General features: G+C 36.8%; 1 protein-coding gene across 1 annotated transcript in view; it reads right to left on the reverse strand.

The window, feature by feature from the left end:
• The window catches only part of mrpl13 (mitochondrial ribosomal protein L13), a 63,163-nt gene that overhangs the window by 26,373 nt on the left and 8,957 nt on the right, over positions 1 to 27,833 (reverse strand). The window contains exon 2 of the mRNA XM_028817755.2: positions 20,439 to 20,562. Coding sequence (XP_028673588.1) covers positions 20,439 to 20,562 — 124 coding nt within the window. The remainder of the gene's footprint in view (positions 1 to 20,438; positions 20,563 to 27,833) is intronic.

Consider the following 27,833-nt stretch of genomic DNA (forward strand, 5'->3'; position numbering starts at 1 on the left):
AAAACGGGACGCGCAATTTCATTGTCAAACGCGGCACGATTCCGTATTTTAAAGGACGGGTGGCAACCCTACAGTGCTAGGTAACCACCCATACAATCAGATTGTGATTCAGACTAGGAATGCAATGAATGTAATTACCCCGATCTACATACAAGGCGAAAGTCTTGCAACATTCAAAGATGATGGTTTGGGATAATTAGTACTTATTAAGTACACCATGGAACATAAAAGAGCTTATGAAGCCTTGAACCGAAAAAAGCAACATCTCAGAGATCGTACAAAAAAAAAAGGAGGTAATGTCGTTTTACTCGCTGTAGATTTTAGTGAAACATTACCAGTTATTCCACGAGGGAGACCAGCAGATGAACTCAACGCTTCTTTAAAATCCATGCTTCTCCCACGGTCGGTTATATGTCGCGTGTTCTCGGGTAGGTACACCAAAAAATGTATACATGTAAGCATGTAATGGGCAAAGAAAAAATGAGGTATACCCGAAGGCACTGCAGTAGTACTCAATGTAACTTTACTTCTTAAATGTTAATGTTTTACTGTTTAATAATTTATACGCTTCTTATATATTGTTCAAATTCTTTTATCAAAATACCAGTGACAGCGCAATGCACGATAACATGGAGTGAATACACCATACGCATCTGCCCACGGCCGCCCTGGTGTGCGCAGATAGGAGTTGATTCTAAAATAAAATAAACATAAAAAGAGTAATACAATCACCACCCATAAAGCGGATAGCAGACGTGACGTATTATATGTGTACCAGATTTCAAGTCAATAGGTGAAACAGTTTGCGAGCTACAGGTGATTTAAAATCCTGGACAGACCAACGAAAAGCCACGGTAGCAAATTATACAAGAAGATTTTACTGTTTAATTATTTATATTTATATGAAATGTGCTTCTTATATATTACTTCATATTCTCATATGATAATGATGTTAATGTTGTTTATATTGATTTCTATGTTATTGTAAGTGCATCTATGTGTGTATATGTATGTATGTATGTATGTATGTGTATATATATATATATATATATATATATATATATATATATATATATATATATATATATATAAAATATATATATAAAAAATATATGTGTATATGTATATATAATATATCTGTATATGTGTGTATATGTGTGTGTATATGTGTATATGTATATATATATGACAGCAACACTCATAACAATGACAACACAATTACATTGACAATCATGTTACGTTATTTTTAAAATGTTTCCTTTACTTTTTCATAACCTCTTTAACACACTACTTCTCCGCTGCGAAGCGCGGGTATTTTGCTAGTATATATATATATACACACACATATATCTATATATATATGTGTGTATATATATATATATATATATATATATATATATATATATATATATATATGTGTATATGTATGTGTATATATATATATATATATATGACAGCAACACTCATAACAATGACAACACAATTACATTGACAATCATGTTACGTTATTTTTAAAATGTTTCCTTTACTTTTTCATAACCTCTTTAACACACTACTTCTCCGCTGCGAAGCGCAGGTATTTTGCTAGTTATATATATATAAAAGACAGCAACACTCATAACAATGACAACACAATTACATTGACAATCATGTTACGTTATTTTTAAAATGTTTCCTTTACTTTTTCATAACCTCTTTAACACACTACTTCTCCGCTGCGAAGCGCAGGTATTTTGCTAGTTATATATATAAAAGACAGCAACACTCATAACAATGACAACACAATTACATTGACAATCATCTTACGTTATTTTTAAAATGTTTCCTTTTCTTTTTCATAACCTCTTTAACACACTACTTCTCCGCTGCGAAGCGCGGGTATTTTGCTATTTATCTATATATATAAAGGAGAGTTGGGATCCGAGAGACTGTGTTTGTGGAGGGATGGAGAGTTAAGGCGGGTGTTGGAGTCACATGATCATTTCCCCTCCCATTCACCTGATTTCATTCACTTCATTTCGCTCCGAGCTGAGCTCCGCAGCTGGCGCGGTCTTGCTGTTCTTGATTTGCTTTTCACATGGCCAACTATACGTTGCATGGTCAAGAGTAAGCTCAGCGCACAACTTGGTCATATTACAACCGGAGGGGTGAACTGACAACATGGTATACAAAGAGATCCTTAACAAATAATTATTGGTATAATTTGCCTCAGTTTATTATTTAAAATTTTAAACCAGTACTTCGCCGCTGCGAAGCGCGGGTATTTTGCTAGTATATATATATATATAGATATATATATATATATATATAAATCCCCGCAAAGTACTGCTTTTAAATTTTTATGAAGAAGAAATGCTTTTTAAATTGATGGAAAATATCCCAATAGCAATTTGTTAAGGATCTGTTTTTTTGTGAAGCTGCCTTAACACAGGTTTTCCGCTGTTTTATAAACGAACGCCATATAAGGTCTTCCTTTTTCCTTGCTTCGCCAAGGAAAGAGCCTTTTTATTAAATCCAAGGGTTCTTCGCTTTTTTTTTTGTTTGTTTATTTATTACGATTGTTATAGTTCTGTTTGTATACGACGTTGTCAGTTCAGCACTCAGGTTGTAATATGACCAAGCCGTGCAAGCTTACTGTTAAGAATGCAACGTATAGTTGTACATGAGAAAAGCAATCTTGCCTCAAATCAATGGCAACCTTTTGTAGGTCTATGAACTTATAATAAATAAACGAACCACAGGCCGTGGCGCAATTTTAGGGGCTTCGCCTCTAGCGCTGACGTCCGAGATTCGATTCCCGTATTGGAGTGAAGTGAGTGGATGGTTACCTACCAGGTAACGCTTATGGTTGGCCAGCAAGTCAGGTAACATCAGCCACGGTGCCTTCAGTTGTGAGAAGCAGATCATAGAATGGATGAAAATAGTTTACTGTCAAATAATGCAAAGAGTACGCGACACCTGTTTCCCCCTTATTCTTGGCTCATCAGGCGTACACAGTCATTGCACTCGCTTACGCTAATCGAACGTCGGACGTCAGCGCTAGAGGGGCTTCGCAGCGGTGAAGTATTGCTTTTAAATTTTAATTAAGAAGAAAAGAAAACCTTTTTAAATTAAGTCTTAAAAAGAGGTGTAAAGATATTGACAATAAGCTACGCAAACCCACCAAGACATGCAATCGTTTAAATCAAGGCGCAAGTCGAAAAATACCATCCCATAATATTAGTTAACGATTAACACATTTGTATATGTATTGTAAGCATACAATACAACTGATAATATGTTGCGCTTATTTATCTGGTGTACTGACATTTTTGCGCGTTTAACGGCTGAAATCTAACGTGGTTTGTGCCCTTCAGAATGAAAAGAGTTTGCATTTACCTTTTTAATAAAAGGCGAGCTTTTAAGCCTGAGAAATCACCCCGTAAATGCACACGTTTAATTGCACATGTGTTAATATGTATGCTTACACAGTATTAAAAGACACTCAACAAGTACACAGTATTAAAAGACAGTCAATAATTAACGTCATTTACCTTCGTTCCCGCCTCCTCCATTAGAGTATATGGACAAAAAACAGGTTCCAGTTATGACCATTACACGTAGAATTTCGAAATGAAACCTGCCTAACTTTTGTAAGTAAGCTGTAAGGAATGAGCCTGCCAAATTTCAGCCTTCTACCTACACGGGAAGTTGGAGAATTAGTGATGAGTGAGTCAGTCAAACAGGTTCCAGTTATGACCATTACACGTAGAATTTCGAAATAAAACCTGCCTAACTTTTGTAAGTAAGCTGTAAGGAATGAGCCTGCCAAATTTCAGACTTCTACCTACACGGGAAGTTGGAGACTTAGTGATGAGTGAGTCAGTCAAACAGGTTCCAGTTATGACCATTACGCGTAGAATTTCGAAATAAAACCTGCCTAACTTTTGTAAGTAAGCTGTAAGGAATGAGCCTGCCAAATTTCAGACTTCTACCTACACGGGAAGTTGGAGAATTAGTGATGAGTCAGTCAGTCAGTTAGTCAGTCAGTCAGTCAGTGAGTCAGTGAGGGCTTTGCCTTTTATTAGTATAGATAATTTCTCAACTGGGACCCTCCCACTGCATCCTTGACCCAATAAAAAAACAAGTTTTTTCAAAGACGTATCTGGCCTGCTAATTGATAATATTCTTGACATTAGGTCTGGGAAGACCCCCGTATCTAATGATGAATTTACTGTCTTAAGACTGCTGTAGTTAAACACCAGCTCAAGAAAAATAATCCTGACTCCTCTGCTTTTGAAAATTTTAGACCTATTTCTAACCTACCTTTCTTAAGCAAAATCCTACAAAAGGCAGTCATTATGCAGCTAAATGACCACTTCAATAAACATGCTATTCTTGATAAGTTTCAGTCAGGTTTTAGAACAAATCACTGAACAGAAACTGCACTCGTTAAATTAGTAAATGACTTGAGGGTAAATGCAGACAGAGGCTACGTATCTGTTCTCATCCACCTGAGTGCCGCGTTTGACACCATTGTTTACAATATTCATAGAAATCACCTTAGTCAATGGGAGGGCCTCTCTGGCAGGGTCTTAAATTAGTTTGTGTCTTACCTGGCAGGTAGAAAATTCTTTGTTAGTTGTGGTAATTATACTTCAAAGACACAGGACATTCTATATGGTGTTCCACAAGGATCTATCCTGGGTCCACTGCTCTTTCCAATCTACAAACTTCCATTAGGTCAGATTATTTTAGGGCATAATGTGAGCTACCACAGCTATGCTAATGACACACAACTGTATTTATCAATAGCACCTGATGACCCTGACTCTCTTAGTTCACTAACACAATGTCTTACTTGTGTTTCTGAATGAATGAGTAGTAATTTTCTCAAACTAAATAAGGAGAAAACAGAAATTTTAGTGATTGGCAAAAATTGATATAATGAGGGAATTAGAAATAAACTTGATCTATTAGGATTAAAAGTCAAGACAACGGTAAAGAATTTAAGGGTAATTATTGACTCTGATCTAAATTTTAAATCACATATTAATCAAAGTACTAGGACAGAATTTTTTCACTTACGAAATATAGCAAAAGTTAGATATAGAAAAGCAAAATCACTTTTGTTTTCAGTTGGCTAGATTACTGTAACACATTCCTCTTAGGACTACCCAAGAGAGACATCAATCGATTGCAACTAGTGCAGAATGCAGCTGCTGGAATCTTAACTAGGAAAAGAAAATCCGAGCACATATCTCCAGTTCTGATGTCACCAGATTGGTTACCAGTGCCATTTAGAATTGACTATAAAATACTGCTTATGGTTTACAAAGCCTTAAATAATCTCACTCCATCCTATATTTCAGAATGCCTTTCACCTTACACTCCAAATCTAACCTTAGATCTTCAAATGAGTTTCTGCTTATAATTCAAAGAGCTAAACTTAAAAGAAGTGGTAAGGCAGCCTTCTGCTGTTATGCACCTAAAATCTGAAGCAGCTTACCAATAGAAATTCGTCAGACTAATACGGTGGAGCACTTTAAAAAAACTGCTAAAAACTTATTATTTTAACATGGCTTTCTCATATCTTCATTTTAGTTTAATTCTGATATTCTGTATACAGTGATCCCTCGCTATATCGCGCTTCGCCTTTCGCGGCTTCACTCCATCGCGGATTTTATATGTAAGCATATTTAAATATATATCGCGGATTTTTCGCTGCTTCGCGGGTTTCTGCGGACAATGGGTCTTTTAATTTCTGGCACATGCTTCCTCAGTTGGTTTGCCAAGTTGATTTCATACAAGGGACGCTATTGGCAGATGGCTGAGAAACTACCCAACTTACTTTCTCTCTCTCTCTCTCTCTCTCTCTTGCGCTGACGTAGGGGGGTGTGAGCAGGGGGGCTGTGTGCAGCTGCTTCCTGAAGGACGTGCTGCACAGTGCTTCGCATACTTAAAAGCTCAAAGGGCACGTATTGATTTTTGACTTTGTTTTTCTGTGGCTCTCTCTCTGTCTCTTCCTGCTCCTGACAGAGGGGGTGTGAGCTGCCGCCTTCAACAACTTTGTACCGGCGGTGCTTCGCATACTTAAAAGCCAAAAAGCCCTATTGATTTTTTTTTTGACTGCTTGCTTTGCACTCCTTTGAAAAGGAAGATATGTTTGCATTCTTTTAATTGTGAGACAGAACGGTCATCTCTGTCTTGTCATGGAGCACAGTTTAAACTTTTGAAAAAGAGACAAATGTTTGTTTGCAGTGTTTGAATAACGTTCCTGTCTCTCTACAACCTCCTGTGTTTCTGCGCAAATCTGTGACCCAAGCATGACATTCTAAAAATAACCATATAAACATATGGTTTCTACTTCGCGGATTTTCCTATTTCGCGGGTGGCTCTGGAACGCAACCCCCGCGATGGAGGAGGGATTACTGTATACATTTAATTATCATTATCATTTATTGTGGCTCCGAAATCCATACTAACCCCTACTCTCTTTGCTGTTCTTTTTCCGGTTTTCTGTAGTGGTGATCTGCGCCGCCACCACCCAATCAAAGCACTGTGCTGTTCCTACATTGATAGATTGAAGGCCAGAGGTCCACATGACCACCATCATCAAATTCTACCATGTGAAGCCTGAAAACCATGAGGACTGATTGAGATCATTTAGGTTAGGTAGAATGCCTAGAGGGGACTGGGCGGTCTCTTGGCCTGGAACCCCTACAGATTTTGGTTTTTTTTTTCCTTCAGCCATCTGAAGCTTTTTTTTTTCTCGTTTTTTCTGTCCTCCCTGGCCATCAGACCTTACTTGTATTCCATGTTAATTAGTATTGCCTGATTTTATTTTTATTATTTTGTCTTTTTTCCTCTTTCTTCATCCTGTAAAGCACTTTGAGCTACATCATTTGTATGAAAGTGTTCTATATAAATAAATATTGTTGTTATAGTGTTTATTATTTACAAACTTGCTTAGCTTGTTATACAGTACACCAAGGGAAAGTAAAAAACAGCACTAGACAAAAATCCACTTACTTGTATCATATTTACAAACAGATTCACACTTAACACATGACATATTAGATTTGCAAAACTGACTAATGTGTTTATATTTGGATTACTAGAGGTAAATCATGTGTCCAGAGGAAACGTAAATGCAGGCTTCACATACAAGATCCCAGCCCAAACACCGAACTTAAACATGAATCATATAAATCTTTTATTTAGTGAGACATTAAATTAAATTACAGCATGTCCTGGGCAGCTCAAAGATCTTTTAGTTGAACATAAAATCAAGCTTGTTTTCATGAAACAAAAAAATACTGAAGCGGTTTAATTTCAACTAATTCAAATTGTCCAATGCTTAGAACTAAAATTCTTTACATCACCAATATGAATGGTTTTCTTAAAATATTCTTAATGTTTAGTTCTGGAAGAGAAAAATAAAATGTTGACATAATGCAAGTTTAATGCTTTAAATGACAGCATATATGCAAAGGTGATGGGCCAATAGTTTTATATATTTTTTAAATACAAGTTCAGCAATTAACTCAAAAAAAAAAAACTAAACTAGAAATACTTGCTTAAACATGTATGCACCTACTCATTGTATGAACATGGTCTTTTTAACATACAGTTGCAGGAGGGCTGAACCTATTCCATGTAAACTGATGGCAAGTCTGGAAATATCTCAGGAAAACTAAGACGATTCCATCCACACGTATCAGGTTAGTGTTGTGAATCAGTAAACAATCTAACCTGCATTTCTTTGGAAGATGGGAGAAAATTGGAATACCTGGAGAAAACTTTTGCAGGCTTGGGAACAATGTACTCGCACCACACAGACACTGACCTGGTTGGAATTTGAACACAGGATGTTTAGGCTATAAGACAGCAGTGCTAACTACTGTAAGGTACAGTGGCTTAAACAACAAGTATGCTTATAAAGCATCTAAACCTATTTAATCTAGAAATGTAAGGTAACAAGAACATAGCACTAGAGAACATAAACAGGGTATACTTTCTATTTTCTGATAATATAAGAAAATTGTTTAAATTATTTAATATCATGTCCTCTTCACTTCTTAGAATCCCTAATGATAAACTATAAAGATACAGTACTCTATTATTACCTTTGAAACGTTTAGATTTGAGAAACCTAACTTAGCATGCAGCAGTACATGATACACGCATACATTTAAAAATAAATAAGGTTTCTGGCCAATCACAGGTTCTGTGTTGGTTGACTATGATTGGTTTATTTGTAATTAGGGTAATATATTTACTATATTGATTGAAGCCACACAGCATACAAGGTACAAGGCATTTCATCACTGCCAATGTGAATCATCAGGCTTTTTTTAAGCACCAAACCTGTTAAAGTTAGAAGTTAAATGCTGTAGTGATGCTGTTGTAACTTTTTTATATTATTTGTTAAAGAAGTTGCAAACATTGAGTGACATTAATCATAAGACAAAATTTACAAAATTAAAAAAAGAGGCCATATTTTCATCAAAAGGCTATAAGAAAAAATGGCTTAACAGAATTAGTATTAGGACTGTCAGATTGAACATCAATACTGGAATATAATTCAAATGAATTTGAAAAAGGTCTTATTTGAAGATAAAGGCATTCAATTGTAAAATAATGGAGGTTTGTTTTACGTTGCACTACTTTTGGCATGGTGTTACTCCAGACATCCTTTTCAAAGCTGTAATATTTTGCAGATCTGGTTTTGCCCATCAACCTTTTCGTTATTTTGAATTGTTAGCTTGTCATTTTCATTAGTAAAACTTACAGCCACACTGCTTCACAACCTAGTTGAGGCAGTGTTTCGCCTAAAACGATGGAACATAATTAAAAATGTTCAAGTCAGCATTATTACAGTTTACTGCATCTGTAAAAGTGAAGGAGACCACTGACCCCTGCTTACAGAACTCATTTGGCATTCTGCGCTATAAACTTATCAAGTCCGAGTCCACACACTCAAGTTTTCGGCATCAGAATTTCATTTTATTTCTTATTTTTAATGAAGTACATCCTACACATCTTGTGATTTTTCCTTCAAATGCTTCTGTGTTACTTGTTAATTTAATAGTTATTTAGTAAACATTTAGACTTATTTTATAGAATTAAGTTTGCTTTGAAAATGTCAGCTAAATAGAAATTATAAGGATTAAACATTTAAAAATCATTATGAGATTACATTTAGTACATTCAGTTACTTCTTTTGTGAGGTACAAATAGACTCGAAGTGCTTCAATTTATACAAAAGATAGGACAGTGATCTCAACTTTCTGGCTTCAAGGGTCATAAAGCTGCCCAGTGGAGAAAAGATAAAATATTGACTGCATTTAGTGTGTTTGAGCAATCACGGGTGATTCTGTATGGGCTTCATATAAGCGTTAGTCAGTGCTATGTGTGGCTGGTTCTGCTTTCCTTATTGTTATGTCACTTTATATGTGTGAAGAATCCCGTTTTGGGGAAAGGCTGCGTTTGCAAATGTACTTTTTGTAATTTTAAAGGCTTCATTATTCACACAGCAGTGTCATAGTGCTTCATTCTTCAGGGGTACACCATGAGTAATAAATAAACAAATAAATAAATAACGCAGAGAAGCACAGTGCTAGTGCATTTAGCTTATAAGGATTTAAGAACCTTTTCATGACTTGCTGATCTAACAAGTATCTGCTTACCCAGCTGCCACTTCTAGAATAAAGACAAGATGGCAATAAATGTTATTACTTTTTATACAGTAGAGTGCATGCAGGATTTTGATGGCTCTGAAATTTAAATTTTCATTTGGGTTTTGCCAATGCGGTTACCATAATAATGATGATAATAATGTACAAACATTCATGTAATACTCAGAATCATTAAAAACTGTGTTTGAGTATATTCAAATATTTACTTTATTTTTAACTTAAATATTCACACCATATTTTTGGCTAATTTGATAGCCCTAACTAGTATAAGTGAATTTGAAAATTTTAACAGATTATACTGCAATTTACTTTTAGTCGGAATCGGTATAATTTTTCCAACTCAGATACCTGTAGCCCAATAATTGCTTCTACTCCAACTCCATAGCCCTGGATTAAGTTTAAGGTTCAACAATCAAGGTAAACTGTAAGGTCTCTTTAAAGAAAAAAGAATACAAAAATAATTTTAATAGGAAAATGTGATTTAGTCCAACACATCTCTCCAATCCCTTTTCACCTAACTTAGTAAAATGCCATTAGGTAATAGTTACTAAGATTCATGAAGTATTCTACTGTATTACTTGGTAACTAATTACATGCATCTGAAGCTTTCTATATACGGTAATTAAAAAGTTTGTAACATTGTGTAATACCCTTAACCAGAATTCATCTGTGTGTTTGTGTTCTAGTAGATCTTATTTTAAACCCTTATGGCCCAGGGTTTTTTTGGCACTACTGTGCCTAAATTAATACCCAAAAAAATGGCTATTATTCTTCTTATGTAATAAAGGAACTGCAAATGGTTGGAGTAGCAAGTATAACACTCTGAATTTTTAAAAGATGTATTTACATGATTTAAAACCTTTACACCAATATCAACTAAATAAATCAACAACAATTTTGAACTTTATGGATTTCTTACAAAAAACTGGATTTCACAACACATAACAAAGATATTTTATGATGCACAACCCTGGAATCAATTTTATTTTGTGCCCCAATCTGTCAGCTATCATTGTAGGAGTTTCGATATCATATCCAATAGTACTGCAAAGTTTAACTGTTTCGCACATTGTATCCTTTTTTTTTTCTTCATTTTTAAGGAAAAAATATTACACACAAAAACGCACTATATATCACTCTGAAGCAAGAAGTAATAATTTATTTTTTGTTGTTTTTTGTGTTTATTTTGGGTTTTTTTTTCCGTGCATTTCATGTCTGGAATAAACTAAATACATACCTGTATATAAATAAACACATAATCCTAAGCCAGTGTTTGTCAGTCACTTTTGGGTTGCAGGTGTCCATTGCTAAGGTTACAGGCACATTAGACTTGTTCTTGGTATTTTCCTTTATACCCTCCCCCCCACCCCGACCCAGTCCTCGCTGAAAGGATCAACAGAGCTATGTGAGATTTTTTAATTACAGCTGTAATCCTGCACACTTCACCAAGAGCTTGTTTCAACACCTGCCCCAAGGCCGCTCTTCGATTTTATTTACCGTTTGTAATAATGGTTGTTTCTGTCTAAAGGGGGAGTTCAGTGAGAGCGATTAGAAACCAAGTAAATAAAAATAAAAAAAAATCTTGTATGGCATGGTCTATCCTTTCAGTGGGGTTGGGAGGGGATATATTGTGAACAAATCACTAGCTGAAATGCCTTTTTTTTTCTCCATGTGCTCATGACACAAGCTGTACAATGCAGTGACATTTGATCGAACTGGGGATGCTCGCATATAACGTCATGAGGCACAAGTACAGAATAATAGTACTCACTGGTAATCTAATTTAAAACTGAAACAGCTCAACGCAGAAAACTAACAAAGTAAGAATGTGCAGCAGACAATGACAATTTATGGTAATGGATCCCATGATGCTTGAGCTGTAAAACTGCACGCTTCAACTCTTCAAAGTTATACTATGAGAAATACTTACAAATCAAGCATAGCCTTGAATACTTCAGAAAATGCACTTTTCAGTACAGTCAAAACTGTGATTAGAATGTGATTCAAGCTTTGTTGTCAACAGTACATAAGTTCATAAACAGGATCTGTATATATGTAATATATTTGATGTCTTTTACATGCAGATCTGACCAATCATAGGCAACTAAACATCACTGGAATGCTGTGACCTCATCTATCCAGTGGAAATGAGTCTTCCACTGTATATGGTATGACATAGGTGTAAAATTTGATAAAAGCAGATTCATTCAGCTGTGATGCACTGTTTGCCTCTGCATATATTCTTGCAAATTAGGGCTGCACAATATATTTTTTCAGCATTGTCATTGTGATGTGTACTTGTGCAGTAGTCGCATCGCTGGACATGCAATGTTATTTATATATTATTTTGTGAAAAGTCAGTTCACAAGAATAATACAAACAAGTGACACATAAATACAAAATGCTCAGTAGATTAGATATATGAACAGAATTGAAAAATAAAAAACAGATACTTAGGACGTGTGTTGTTAAGTACAGCAAATTAAGTAAAATAAATGAATAAAAAAAAAGACAAGACATGCTACAAATGTTTTGCTGCTTGATACAATTTCTCAACTTATCTACAAGACAGGTTTGTGTGATATATCATAATTTACTATAATTAAGTTTTTTTGGATACATGGAGCTATGTAATGAGTGTCATGCAGTCTTTGCATTAACAGAGAACCAACACTCACAATTGTTCTCAACTAAACAAAGTAGACTCCGCTAGTGGTCAATCACAACAGACCTGAAAATGAGCGATGAAGAGGAGAAAAACACCGGAAATGAAGATTTGGTCGCAAAAAGAAATGCAACATCAGTCATATGGAAATATCTTGGCTACAGAAAGGTTGATATAGACCAAAAACAGGTACATTGTTGACAGTGCCTCGCAACTGCTGCTACAACATGAGGCAACATGACTAATTTGTTTAATCATTTAAATTAGCACCACAAAACTCTGTATGACGAGTGCAAAGGCAGATCTGAGTGCCGCCCTAAGTAAAAAAAAAAAAAATAAAAAGAAGAAGATTTCAGACATGTTTGCCAGTGTTACACCGTATGAGTGGGGTTCCAAACGGCAGAGAGAAATCATTGATACAATAACATTTCACCTCACGAAAGATAAGGTTTAATAAGATGTGCCAGTTGCTTGACAAGCTGCATGTAATACCATCACACAACTATTTTTTCTTATGTTGCCATCCCAGAGTTAGCTGTATGAGAAATGCAAGGCACAAGTTCAATCAGAGCTATCAAAAATGGAATATTTTGCACCCACAACATCCAGTTAGACAATAAAACCCTACGTAAGTCTCATTTTATTAATGTGGACTTCCAACTGAAAAGTTGCAGCTTGCAAACAGCATTTTTCCCGCAGAAACATACCCGTTACAACATCACAACAGGTTTGAGTGAAGCAATGACTGCTTGGGGTCTACAAGAAAGACAAAATGGTGAAAGTTGTATCCCTTAACAAGAGGACCAGGCTGCAGTGCTTTGGCCACAGACTGTATGTCACATTTGGTAAGTTTGCTAGATTTACTACACTGTTTTACTAAACAACTTACCCTAAAATTAAACATAATAAAACTGTTGTATTAGATTCATACCGCTACAAGGAGTCCCACAATGGCCTTTAACAGGCCCTACCTTTTGACAGCCCCCCAGCCTTGAAACTCTAAAAAGACAAAGAAAAACTGCCAAATAAAAAAAAACATTGATTACCAAGAAGAGAAACAGAATAGGTGAGGGTTAGTAACAAATTATAACTATAATATTACTTATTTTTAAGTGCTAATGAAAAATAACAGAGATGCAGTATGTACAGTTAATCAGCAGCTTTAATCAAGATATGCTAAACTGAAATAGTGAGTCTTCAGACAGGATTTGAAAGCTGAGACCGAAGGGGCATCTCTTATAGTAGCAGGCATTATTTTATTCCATCCATCCATTATCCAACCTGCTATATCCTAACTACAGGGTCACGGGGGTCTGCTGAAGCCAATCCCAGCTAACACAGGGCGCAAGTCAGGAACAAACCCTGGGCAGGGCGCCAGCCCACCACAGGGCATTATTTTATTAATCCTTGGAATCATACTGTAAGCAGACTGGCATCTTGAGATCTTATTTCTGGTTTGTAAGTCATGATAAGTTCAGATAAGTAAGATGGACCTTGGCCATTTATGACTTTTTATGTTAAAAGGAGGATTTTGAAATCTGCCCTAAACTTAACCGGGAGCCAGTGTAAGGATTTAAAAACTGGAGTTACATGTTTGTATTTTCTTGTTCTTGTAATAATTTTTGCAGCAGAATTTAGGATTAATTGGAAGCTGTATAAAGAACAGTTTGAACATCCAGTGAACATTGCAGTAGTCAATCCTACTAGAAATAAACGCATGAATTGATTTCGCAGTATCTCGCTTATTTAGAAAACACATTTATTTCTCAGCATTTTCAAGATGGAAGAAACATGATTTGGACAATTTTGTAATGTGCGCTTTAACACTAGAAGCCTACGAAAAAAGTCGTAACGCCGGGCCACCCTAAATTACTTTGCACCTCTTCATCAGCGTCTTTGCTTTGCAAATGTGTCAATCAGCACAAGCAGCAAACAGCCTGCTATCCCATCCCCCACCTACTCAGCTGAAGTCAGTTGCAAAGTTCTCCCAGCTCAAGTCTGCTTAGCTGGGTGTGAGGTGCCTTGAATTGTATATGATAAATAATATATCATTATTTGGAATACATACATTGTATGTGTGTTCCGAGTCTACAGAAACTTTTTTCATGATCTACTAATAATTGACAAAATGCTGATGTGAAGTGTATAATGTGTGAAGACTGAAGTCCAAATATCAAATATCAAAAAAGGTATAACAAAACAAGTGTGCTTTTATTCAAGAATATAACCAAAGAAAAAGAAATTATTCAATTTACATGTTGCTGTCAATGAGTAAAAGTCGACAGTCTGCTTGGCTGGTGTAGAGGTAAGAGCTGCTGCTACGTAAGCAAAAGGTTGCGAGTTTGAACCAGGGCTCACCTCATTTTGTTTAAATTTAAATATAAATGTTTATACTATAATGTGTGCTTTGGTCCCCCACCCCCTTTAGAAAATTAATTGAAAAAAGATGAACACACTAACTGGGTAACAGGGGTCTGCAAGAAGCTGGTGGGTCACTTCCCTCACAGCTGGAAGGCTGATAGTTCTATGGAAAAAGCCCAGAAAGAACTCTATCTACCATTACATTCCTTCATATTTGAATGCCAAACAAGATGGGGTTCCAGACAGATGATGATTGGCAGGATATTAGAGCAGCAGAAAGCTTTATCTCAGGTCCTGTCTGCAGACAAGAAGGTGCAACATCTAATTCCAACCTAGCAAGATATAGATGTCTTGAAGGCTATGAACAAGTCACTAGGTCCACTGCTGGACTTCACAGATGCACTTTCTGGAGAAGATTATGTTAGTATCACCTATGTGAAGCCAGTTCTTCAATGTTACTAATGCAAGAGAAAGACGCAGACCTCACCAAAAAGTTGAAAAGTGAAATGTTGTGCTACCTTAATGAGATATATAAAGATTTTGTTTGGAAACCCCGAGTCAAAATGGACTTTATCAGTGCAGACAGCAAGATCAAAGTTAAGGCCAGAATGACATCAGTGATGATTGAATGCCAGGAACCTCAAGCTGCAGCACTGAAGTTCAGCCCACATTTGCTGACATGTCCAAAGCAAAAAAAGCCAAGAGGTCCTTGGGTCATACACAATTTCAAGCATAGACACAACTGCTGCATCAGCTCTGAAGGAGTATAAATTGACAGGGTAGCCATTGTTTATGTTCTTACATTTCTACCTTACCATTTAAACAGTACAGCTTATATACAACTTATTCATGATTTCACCAGAGTTGAATGTCTTTCCTCACTCTAGCAGTCTAAGAGCCAGTCCAGTTTTGTTTTAGTTTTTGTGTTAGTTTTTCAGGTTTATGAGGAAAGGCTTGATCTACTTTCTGAAATCATACAATGAAACAGTGCATGATCTCACATATGACTTACTTAATTCAAGGCCCTTTTTAGTACACCAGTGTCTCTCAAGATGTCAAAAGTGTGAACTGAAGAGAAAAACTAAAACTACATTAATCCCTTGCTGTATCGCGCTTCGACTTTCGCGGCTTCACTCTATCGCGGATTTTATATATAAGCATATCTAAATATATAACACGGATTTTTTCGCTGCTTCTCGGGTTTCTGCAGACAATGGGTCTTTTTACTTCTGGTACATGCTTCCTCAGTTGGTTTGCCCAGTTCATTTCATACAAAGGACGCTATTGGGGGATGGCTGAGAAGCTACCCAATCAGAGCACGCAGTTAAGTTCCTGTGTGCTGACTGGCTCAGCGATGGAGCGCCGAATTCGATTCTGCTGCGTTAACCAGGAAGGCTTGTCTCGCTCATTCAGCATCAACGTGTTTCGCTGTGTAAAGAGTTAACTTTTGTGCTCTTTTTTGTTTATCTTTGTGCATAGTCAAGCCCTTCGTTATGGCTCCAAAACAATCTGCTCCTGCTACTGCTTCAGGGGCTGTGCCCAAGCGCAAACGGAAGATGCTAACGATTGCCGAAAAGGTAAAAATTTTGGATATGTTGAAGGCAGGGAACAGCTACACCGCTGTAGGATGCCATTACGGCATCAATGAGTCCACAATTCTTTTTATTTAAAAAGGAGGAAAAGCATATAAGATCTATGGCTGCAATGTCCTTTAACCAGGGTGCAAAACGAGTTGTAAGTGGATGTAATAAGGCGGTAGTCCAGATGGAATCTGCTTTAAGGATTTGGATTGAAGAGTGCTGGAAGGAGAACAACGGCGGTGCTACACAGTCGCCTGAAGAGGCTCCTTTAGAAGAGCTGTAACGCTATCCTTTGTTGTGCAGTAAAATTAAACTCATCGTTATCGGACAAGTCGTCGTGTCATTGTTGGTGAGTAACCATAATTAATTTTCTACGTTCAGTATTTAGTACATGTACATAGTTTAGTGTCACTGTACACACATTTTACTGTATACAATTTTTCTTGCATTGTACGTATTTATTGCTGGTGGCCTGTCTGTCATAATGGCTGTAACATATGTGATATTGGAGACGCTCGATATCTTTAAAATAATATTTAGGTTTTACCGTATATAAACAGTGTGTTTACATACGTACATAATTTCAACAAATCTTACCTAATATGTAAGAGAATACAAAGTTTATAAGGGCTTAAAATATATAAAAATAAGCATATGACGATATGGTTTTTACTTCACGGATTTTCACCTTTCGCGGAGGGTTCTGGAACGCAACCCCCGCGATTGAGGAGGGATTACTGTATTCTGATTTTACCATTAATTCTATTTTGTTTTAGTTACTTTGCCATTATTGTCTTTTTAATTTTTAACTATAATTTACATTTTTATTTCAATTAAAATTATATTTTCACTGCTAGTTCTGGCTTTATTCTTAGTTTTCATGAACCCTAATAACTCTGTACCATTCACTGATCACTAACTGTTATTCAACAGCAATGTAAGGAATTGTAGTTTTAATGCACACTTCAGATAAATAATAATATCTCAACAATGACCAAAAAAACTAAAGACAACATTTTCTGGAGATATTCATGACATTATAAGCTAGCTTTAGTAAAAAACTGACCAATTTTAAAATATAGGCTTTTTGCTATTCAATTTTTTAAATATTATTATCACTCATAACATGGTAATCTTTCATTTTGTTCATTTTGGGGATAGCAAAGCATTAACAAAAAATATTGAGTTGGAAAAGTACTTTAAAACGATAACAGAACCATTTCTGTGCAATTTACTTTTAGGGAGATATAGCTAGTCAATATCATAATCACCCCCAGCACCATTAAGTTCAAATTTTGTTAGTTTAGATCTCCCTTAATATTTATCCAAGACACATTTAATTTCAGTTCCATGGTTTACTCATATGACCAAATCAGCATGCCAAGTCTAGTTAAAATCTGTGACGCTGAGGTCCAAAAGTGTGATGATTTGAAATGGAATTACCAATTTGGTTTATAAATTATATTTATTTTAAGTTGTATTTTTGAAAACCACTTGGGACTGGTGTATAGCAGCTATTGTATTTTTATAACTGTGTTTAAAATATGTTTACTATTTTGCTGTTTGCCAAAAAAAGTTTAATTTTGAAATAAAATGTTAAAATGGCATATAATAAAGCTTTCTTACTCCTTAGTTTAATGCTCTGTTTTTAACCAGGAGTACAGAGACATTGCTTCCTATAACCTTCTTTATCCCTTCTTCACAACATCCTGTTTCACTGACAGATTGGTAGTGTTGGGCAAATGAAGCTTCATGAACCATTTGCTGTATTTTCTGACTCCACTAAACATACAGATTATATAGCATTAAAAATAAAGACAGGAAGGTCACACATGCAAAAGGTTTTAAGTGTCATTTTTCATTTTTTAAATTCTATTTATTTTCTATACAGCACATACACTCACCTTCCTAGATCACCTCAAACATTCTAGAATGATTTATTCTTTGAAAATGGAGCTATTCACATCATCTGGTGAAAATACGTGGACTTTTAATATTACAATATATATCTCAGAAAAAAAATGCAATGTCAGTTTTTTCCAGTATTGTGCAGTGCTACTGCAAATCATATATTTTACTAATGAAAGAGAAAAGACAACATGAAAACATATGATGTATTAGGAAAAATAAACATCCCTAAACAACTTTGAATTATAGCATGCATAAGAGGCTACATAAACACACTAATGATTCTCTTAACACAATTTCACACATTAAAAACAGTGATCTCATATCACCTCTTAATGTCTGTTGGGTTAAAATTAAGAGATTAAATTCTTTTAAACTTTCTTCACTATGTCCTATAATATATACAGTGCATCCGGAAAGTATTCACAGCACATCACTTTTTCCACATTTTGTTATGTTACAGCCTTATTCCAAAATGGATTAAATTCATTTTTTTCCTCAGAATTCTACACACAACACCCCATAATGACAACGTGAAAAAAGTTTACTTGAGATTTTTGCAAATTTATTAAAAATAAAAAAACTGAGAAAGCACATGTACATAAGTATTCACAGCCTTTGCCATGAAGCTCAAAATTGAGCTCAGGTGCATCCTGTTTCCCCTGATCAGTCTTGAGAGTCAAAGGAATTATCTGTAGACCTCCGAGACAGGATTGTCTCGAGGCACAAATCTGGGGAAGGTTACAGAAAAATTTCTGCTGCTTTGAAGGTCCCAATGAGCACAGTGGCCTCCATCATCCGTAAGTGGAAGAAGTTCGAAACCACCAGGACTCTTCCTAGAGCTGGCCTGCCATCTAAACTGAGCAATCGGGGGAGAAGGGCCTTAGTCAGGGAGGTGACCAAGAACCCAATGGTCACTCTGTCAGAGCTCCAGAGGGCCTCTGTGGAGAGAGGAGAACCTTCCAGAAGGACAACCATCTCTGCAGCAATCCACCAATCAGGTCTGTATGGTAGAGTGGCCAGAGGGAAGCCACTCCTTAGTAAAAGGCACATGGCAGCCCGCCTGGAGTTTGCCAAAAGGCACCTGAAGGACTCTCAGACCATGAGAAAGAAACTTCTCTGGTCTGATGAGACAAAGATTGAACTCTTTGGTGTGAATGCCAGGCATCATTTGGAGGAAACCAGGCACTGCTCATTACCAGGCCAATACCATCCCTACAGTGAAGCATGGTGGTGGCAGCATCATGCTGTGGGGATGTTTTTCAGCGGCAGGGACTGGGAGACTAGTCAGGATAAAGGGAAAGATGACTGCAGCAATGTACAGAGACATCCTGGATGAAATCCTGCTCCAGAGCACTCTTGACCTCAGACTGGGGCGACAGTTCATCTTTTAGCAGGACAATGACCCTAAGTACACAGCCAAGATATCAAAGGAGTGGCTTCAGGACAACTCTGTGAATGTCCTTGAGTGGCCCAGCCAGAGCCCAGACTTGAATCCGATTGAACATCTCTGGAGAGATCTTAAAATGGCTGTGCACCGACGCTTCCCATCCAACCTGATGGAGCTTGAGAGGTGCTGCAAAGAGGAATGGGCGAAACTGGCCAAGGATAGGTGTGCCAAGCTTGTGGCATCATATTCAAAAAGACTTGAGGCTGTAATTGCTGCCAAAGGTGCATCGACAAAGTATTGAGCAAAGGCTGTGAATACTTATGTACATGTGATTTCTCAGTTTTTTTATTTTTAATAAATTTGTAAAAACCTCAAGTAAACTTTTTTCACGTCGTCATTATGGGGTGTTGTGTGTAGAATTCTGAGGAAAAAAATGAATTTCATCCATTTTGGAATAAGGCTGTAACATAACAAAATGTGGAAAAAGTGATGCGCTGTGAATAGTTTCCGGATGCACTGTATAACTGCTCTTCTCTGGATTTCTCTAGTGGTATTGTTTTGTTGTTTTTATTTTTTAACAGAGTCCGTTAGTGCTCATAGTGCTTCAGTGAGATCTCATAAGTGCACTGTGTAGCCTTAGAATAAAATATGCCCATCTTCCTGATTTGCTAAAAAAAAAACAACTTATGAAATTCTGCATTTTACTGAAAAAGCAGCACACTTTACACAATAGACAAAATTAAATGATATTAAAAATTTCAAGAACTTCAGATTGACATTATCAAATATCTTTACCTGGTTTCATGTAGGATATATAATAACAACAAGGCAGTAACAAGCAGGTGTTTACTTACTTAGTGCATGATATATAGGCTTATGTTTTCCTTGTAGATGCACTGAACAAATGGAAGCAATTTTTCCTGGGGGCTGCATTGTAGCATCAATCACATACCAAGATCTGCAAAAAGTGGCCCATTGCTGGAAAACAAAAAACATAAGGCTTAATTAAATAATAGCATATGTTAACTTCTACTAGACTGTTTATTTAAATCAAGGCCAAAGAATCTTTTCTTTACCAAAGTGAACTCTTCTTGAAGTTGTTAGTGCAACTGCTGAAATGGTCCCAACAAACTTTAACTTTCTACACTCTGTCCAAGAACGAAAAAAAGAACGTAGGGTTTACCTAACATTTTCTCAAACTGCTTAAGCTGAAAGGAAATTAATTTGTGTAATTTTACTGCTTTTAAATACCTAGCTGTAATCGTTAAACCTAACTCTTTTAGTAGCAATTAACTGTCCACCAAAATATACTGCCTTGTTTTTTTGTTGAATTCTCAGATCTGCTATCTATGATAAAGACTGAATAAAATGAGCTTTTAGTAGTTGGCAATTTTTAGAACTTCTAATTTCTTTTATTCTTAATCAGTATGTCAGTCAGTAAACTCAAAAATCTCACACTATCTTACTTATAGCAATATCAAAGAGAATTAATATACAACAAATTGATGATGCTATCCTCAATCATTATTGTACTTTAACACATCTCTCCATTCCTAAGTTAAATGAAGAATGCACTTACAAAAGACGTTATTTTGATAAAGATGCCATCTATCTATCTATCTATCTATCTATCTATCTATCTATCTATCTATCTATCTATCTATCTATCTATCTATCTATCTATCTATCTATCTATCTATCTATCTATCTATCTATCTATCTATCATCAGGTTGTCTGAAATTTTAAGGAGTCAGTCAGAACCACTGTTCACTTTTAAAACAATGGCAATGTAAACAGTATGGTCAACGATTTCATTTCTAAACAGAAGGCAGCGTCAGATATTATAGTACCTGTTAAACTCATCCTGTAGTGCAATAAAGTTAAAGTGCCCTGGAAAAATTATGCTGTATGTAAATAGAAAATAGAATGCCACAATGCTGGACAGAAGGAGGAAGACTAAACTTACGGTTGATTATTTTATCCGAGAAACGCTCTTAATTTAGTAAAATCATAAAAGATAGTTCAGGGAATGAAAGAGGACTCTCTTCAGCAATTAATCAGCTAGTATATCCAGCACCAACCATTTAGTCTCTGCATACCTCAGTAGGAAAATGTATAGTTTGCTGCAAACTAGGTAACATAATGTCTAGGACTGTACAAACAACAATATCTAAGAAGTTTACTAATTTTACTAACATAAAACTAAATGAACTTCATAAAGTAATAACTAATCTTAAACCATTAGCCTCTGTTCTTGATAATATTCAGTCAGGTGTCTTTAAATAATTTTACGAAAGGTTTAATGTTCAATAAACTCTGGTATTATCAAGGATGAATTTAAACTTGCAGCAATTAAGCCTCTACTGACAAAATATAACCTTGAAACACTTAGAAACACTGCTAATCTTCCTTTCTTAAGTAAAATATTGGAATAAATGGTCTTTTTGCAGTTAGAGGGCGACTGAAATAAACATTCTACACTAGATAAATTCCAATCAAGTTTCAGATCTAATTATAGCACAAAAGATAGTCAATGATTTACAGCTAAACACATATGCAAATAATATATTAATTCTCATCCATCCATCCATTCTCTTCCGCTTATCCAAGGTCGGGTCGCGGGGGCAGCAGCTTGAGCAGAGATGCCCAGACTTCCCTTATTAATTCTCAATTTCCTGGAAATGTGTGTAGAATTTGATACATTAGAACAATGTTTCTTACACTTTTTTTCTTGCTACTCAATCTTGCCCTTCTTATTGTCTTCAAGAACCAGTCTATGATGACCATTAGATCATGGAGGGTTAACCCTTTGGAGAACTGTTCCTGACAGTCACAGCAGAACAATGACCATGACACTTTGCAAACTGCATGGAACCCTTTCCTATTAAATGCATCATGACCTTCCGTGACCCAATTTGAGTCGTGACTAACAGTTTAAAAAACTATGCATTAGATAATGAGACTCTCTTTAATAGATTTAGAAAATGGGCGGGCCTATATAATGTAGCCTTAAATTGGTCTGGGTCTTATTTAACTGGTAGAAGCTTCATTGTAAATCTTGATGACTGTATATCAAAAACACTGAATATGGTATCCTACAAGAATCAGTCCTGGGCCCGTTAACTCTTCTCGTTTTACATTACCTTAAAACACAATTTCAATTATCACAGCTATGCAGATGAGACACAGCTGTATTTATTCATAGTCCCAGATAACCCAAAGGCACTAGACTGTATGGCATTTCACCTAAAGAGCATTATGCAGTGGCTAAGTTGTAATTTTCTAAAATTAAATAAGAATAAAACATAAAAGAAGTGGCGAGACTGCTTTTTAGGTTCTATACTCCAAAATTATGGAATAATCAAACTATACTTATACACCAGGTTGGCAAGTTACAGATGTTTAAATCACATCTTAAAACTTACTTATCTAATCTAACTTTCTGTGAAATGTATAACAAATGTAATCAAGTAGGTTTAGTCTTTTGTTTTCTCTTCTCAATATCCAGTGGTGGCTCTGTGCCACTACTATCTTCACCAAACTTCTTAAGGCTCGGTGGAAGGAGGAAAAATGCATGGGTCCTGTCCTTGATGCTGTCTGTACATTTTTGTATTTTAGATATACATAGTATAGAATGTTTAATGGGGCCTTTGTGGGCTTTTGCTCATGGAACCACATTGGGGTTTTTTTCTGCACTAGAGGTTTTTTTTTTTTTTTTTTTTAACCTTTCCCCACTGACCTTGGGTCACATGTATAAATGTACACACAAAAACGTTGCGCATGCTCTTTTCCATGTTCACATTGAGATATATAAAACTAAACTTGGCGTAAAGCTACACTGCATACACGTTTCTCCTCAGTTTTATAAACAGGCAGCAACAATCGTGAAAGCAGTGCAACTGTTTCTGTGTGGTTTCCCTTTCTTTTTTATATTCGCATCCATGATGTAGGCTTTATCAAATGCACTGAAATTAATTGCATATCGTTTACAAATTTAAGGCACTTGATTGTAATGATTCTGTAACAATATAATGGTACACAGAATGGTGAAACTATTCCATCTACCATGGAATATTGTTAGAAGACATCACAAACGGAAAAATTAGAGAATGCATATTTACAGATCATACTAATTTCTTCCCCCATGAGGAGGACTGGCTTCTAAATTGACTTAGGTTTCCAAGAGCAGTCCTTTTTGAGCTTATGCTGTTAGAATACTAGAATGTATACTTGGCATCATTTTTATCATGAAATGCATTAAAGTACGTATACAGTAATCCCTCGCTATATCGCGCTTCGCCTTTCGCGGCTTCACTCCATCGCGGATTTTATATGTAAGCATATTTAAATATATATCACGGATTTTTCGCTGCTTCGCGGGTTTCTGTGGACAATGGGTCTTTTAATTTCTGGTACATGCTTCCTCAGTTGGTTTGCCCAGTTGATTTCATACAAGGGACGCTATTGGCAGATGACTGAGAAGCTACCCAGCTTACTTTTCTCTTTCTCTTGCGCTGACTTTCTGTGATCCTGACGTAGGGGGATTGAGCAGGGGGGCTGTTCGCACACCTAGACGATACGGACGCTCGTCTAAAAATGCTGAAAGATTATCTTCACGTTGCTATCTTTTGTGCAGCTGCACGGTGCTTCGCATACTTAAAAGCTCGAAGGGCACGTATTGATTTTTGCTTGAAAAACAAACTCTGTCTCTCTCTCTCTCTCTTTGTCTGCTCCTGACGGAGGGGGTGTGAGCTGCCGCCTTCAACAGCTTTGTGCCGCGGTGCTTCGCATACTTAAGCCAAACAGCCCTATTGATTTGTTTGCCAGAGATTGTTTTCTCTATCTATGTGACATTCTGTGCTCCTGACACGCACTCCTTTGAAAAGGAAGATATGTTTGCATTCTTTTAATTGTGAGACGGAACTGTCATCTCTGTCTTGTCATGGAGCACAGTTTAAACTTTTGAAAAAGAGACAAATGTTTGTTTGCAGTGTTTGAATAACGTTCCTGTCTCTCTACAACCTCCTGTGTTTCTGCGCAAATCTGTGACCCAAGCATGACAATATAAAAATAACCATATAAACATATGGTTTCTACTTCGCAGATTTTCTTATTTCGCGGGTGGCTCTGGAACGCAACCCCCGCGATGGAGGAGGGATTACTGTATTACATTTTACACAGAAATTGTTAACTTAATTTATATAATATTTACAGTTAATAATTAAACATGTGGGGCCACAGTGGCATGGTGGAAGCACTGCTGCCTCGCAGTAAGGCTGTCACATCCCAGGTGCTCCACGCCTGGAGTTTGTGTGTTTTCCTGGTGGATTTCCTATGCGTGCTTCGGTTTCCTTCCAAAGGCATGCAGGTTAGGGGAGTTGGTGATGCTAAATTGATGCTGCTAGTTATTTATTACATCCAGGGTTGTGCTTGTCCCAGTAAACATCGTGCACGAGGCAGGAACAATCCCTGGACGGGGGTTGGTTCATCACAAGGTGATTATGAGCACACACATACACTAGAGGTGTCAATTAAGCACTACCAAAACCCCTAACCAGTTTGCCTTTGGAAAGAAACCAAAGCATGCCAAGGAAACCCACCAGGAAAAGATACAAACTTCAGGCAGGGAACACCAGGAACATGGCCCCCTAAATGCGAGTAGGAAGTGCTACTGCTGTGCCACCATGCCCCCAAATGTTTAATACATGCTTTAATGCATTTCATCATGAAAATGATATCAAGTATAAATCTTAGTATTTTAAAATGTTCAGAGAGCTGTAAGTTCATGAATGTAATGTATTTTGTGTAGCGACCACTTCCCATGCGCTCCTGTTGGCATAAGAGAAAGCCAGTTTAAGAAGCACATAGTGATAAACGACTGGGTTGGCGAACACATAGAATACGAAGCATTTAACATGCTACTTTAATTACGATGGGGTTTGAAAAACTCTAGTAAATTAAACATCGATTTTAAGATGAAGTTTGCAGCATTCTACTTTAATTACAAAATAAACTAAGAGATTGAAGTGGAAATTTCATCAACATTTCAACCTTAATCTCAAAATAGAACTTTTTTTCTTCTCTGTGGCCCTAATATGCTTCTGTATGATACTCAGACGGTGGTCTGAGACTCACTTTTTCACATCGACTTTAATATTTGACCACTTCTTTTTAATTTCGGGCACTGTACAGCTTTCTGAACTTGAACTTTTGAGTGCCTCCGCCATGCTGTGTCACTCCATAAATTTACTTTTGTTGCTTATAGAACTGTTTAACCCACCAAATCGTACATTTTTTCTTGCCTCCACTTCACTGAGCAGGATCTCCATTTCTCAATCGCTAAAATTCTTCTTTTTTTTTTTTTTATAAATATACAGTAATCCCTCGCTATATCGCGCTTCGCCTTTCGCGGCTTCACTCCATCGCGGATTTTATATGTAAGCATATTTAAATATATATCGCGGATTTTTCGCTGCTTCGCGGGTTTCTGCGGACAATGGGTCTTTTAATTTCTGGTACATGCTTCCTCAGTTGGTTTGCCCAGTTGATTTCATACAAGGGATGCTATTGGCAGATGGCTGAGAAGCTACCCAGCTTACTTTTCCCTCTCTCTCTTGAGCTGACTCTCTCTGATCCTGACGTAGGGGGTGTGAGCAGGGGGGCTGTTCGCACACCTAGACTATACGGACGCTCGTCTAAAAATGCTGAAAGATTATCTTCACGTTGCTACCTTCTGTGTGCAGCTGCTTCATGAAGCAACATGCTGCAAGGTGCTTCGCATACTTAAATCAATACGTGCCCTTTGAGCTTTTTTCTCTGTCTGTCTGTCTCTCTCTCTCTCTCCCTGCTCCTGATGGAGGGGGTGTGAGCTGCCGCCTTCAACAGCTTTGTGCCGCGGTGCTTCGCATACTTAAAAGCCAAACAGCCCTATTGATTTGTTTGCTTCACTCCTTTGAAGAGGAAGATATGTTTGCATTCTTTTAATTGTGAGACAGAACTGTCATCTCTGTCTTGTCATGGAGCACAGTTTAAACTTTTGAAAAAGAGACAAATGTTTGTTTGCAGTGTTTGAATAACGTTCCTGTCTCTCTACAACCTCCTGTGTTTCTGCGCAAATCTGTGACCCAAGCATGACAATATAAAAATAACCATATAAACATATGGTTTCTACTTCGCGGATTTTCTTATTTCGCGGGTGGCTCTGGAACGCAACCCCCGCGATGGAGGAGGGATTACTGTATACACAATTTTGCCATTGTCTTTTAACAAAATACTGAACGGAACAGGCTATTTATATTAATTTGCATATTCAAACAGCTGCGGTGGGTTGGCACCCTGCCCGGGATTGGTTCCTGCCTTGTGCCCTGTGTTGGCTGGGATTGGCTCCAGGAGACCACCGTGACCCTGTGTTCGGATTCAGCGGGTTGGATAATGGATGAATATTTAAATAGGCAAAACTCTCAGATGAGTCAGGGTGGGGCTGTAGGTGTGAACATCTGTGTTAAAATTCACACTGATTTTAATTTAAAAAACTAAATGCGTAGAACTTTGCTTACAAACATTTTTATGCATATGCACATTTCTAATTTTTTCCCATATGCCATGTTTTAGTGAGGAGTTATGAGACCCCTTGTGATCCTTAGTGTACTTAATTTAATTAATTATTTATATTTGTTTTTACTGACCACAATTTGAATTAGACCTTTTTTGGAAGGAGCTATGTAAATAAGAGGTAAGACACAAAAGTAAATGGACTGGGCTTGGGGCTTTCCTGGAAAACCATCTGGAGGTTGGCCAGACGTGAATCATAGAACTATATCCTCTCATACATGCCCTTCAAACCGCCAACCTGCTAGGTGTATCCTGTGAAAAGCCCAGTCAGTATTTGCACAACAATCGGTACACGAGTTGCCACGATAATGTTAGGTGGGGAAAAAAAAAAAAAAAATCAAATAGCGAATCAACATCAAATTTCTCACAAATATTCTTTTTCCATAAAGTAGTTTTTCACTGACAAAAACATTCCTGTCTGCAATCATCCTCCGTATTCGCCCAATTTAGCTCCCTGTGATTTTTACTTGTTCCCGAAGATCAAAAGTGACCTGAAGGGAACACATATTTCTTCAATGGATAAAGTGAAGACAGAAACGGCAAGCCTATTGAAGAGCCTCAAGCAAGAAGACTTCCAGCACTGTTTCAATCAATGGAAGATAAATATGAAGCAGTGTAGAGATTGGTAGGGGACGTA

The sequence above is a fragment of the Erpetoichthys calabaricus genome, chromosome 13 (genome assembly GCF_900747795.2).
Source record: "Erpetoichthys calabaricus chromosome 13, fErpCal1.3, whole genome shotgun sequence".
In the NCBI taxonomy this organism is placed as follows: domain Eukaryota; kingdom Metazoa; phylum Chordata; class Cladistia; order Polypteriformes; family Polypteridae; genus Erpetoichthys; species Erpetoichthys calabaricus.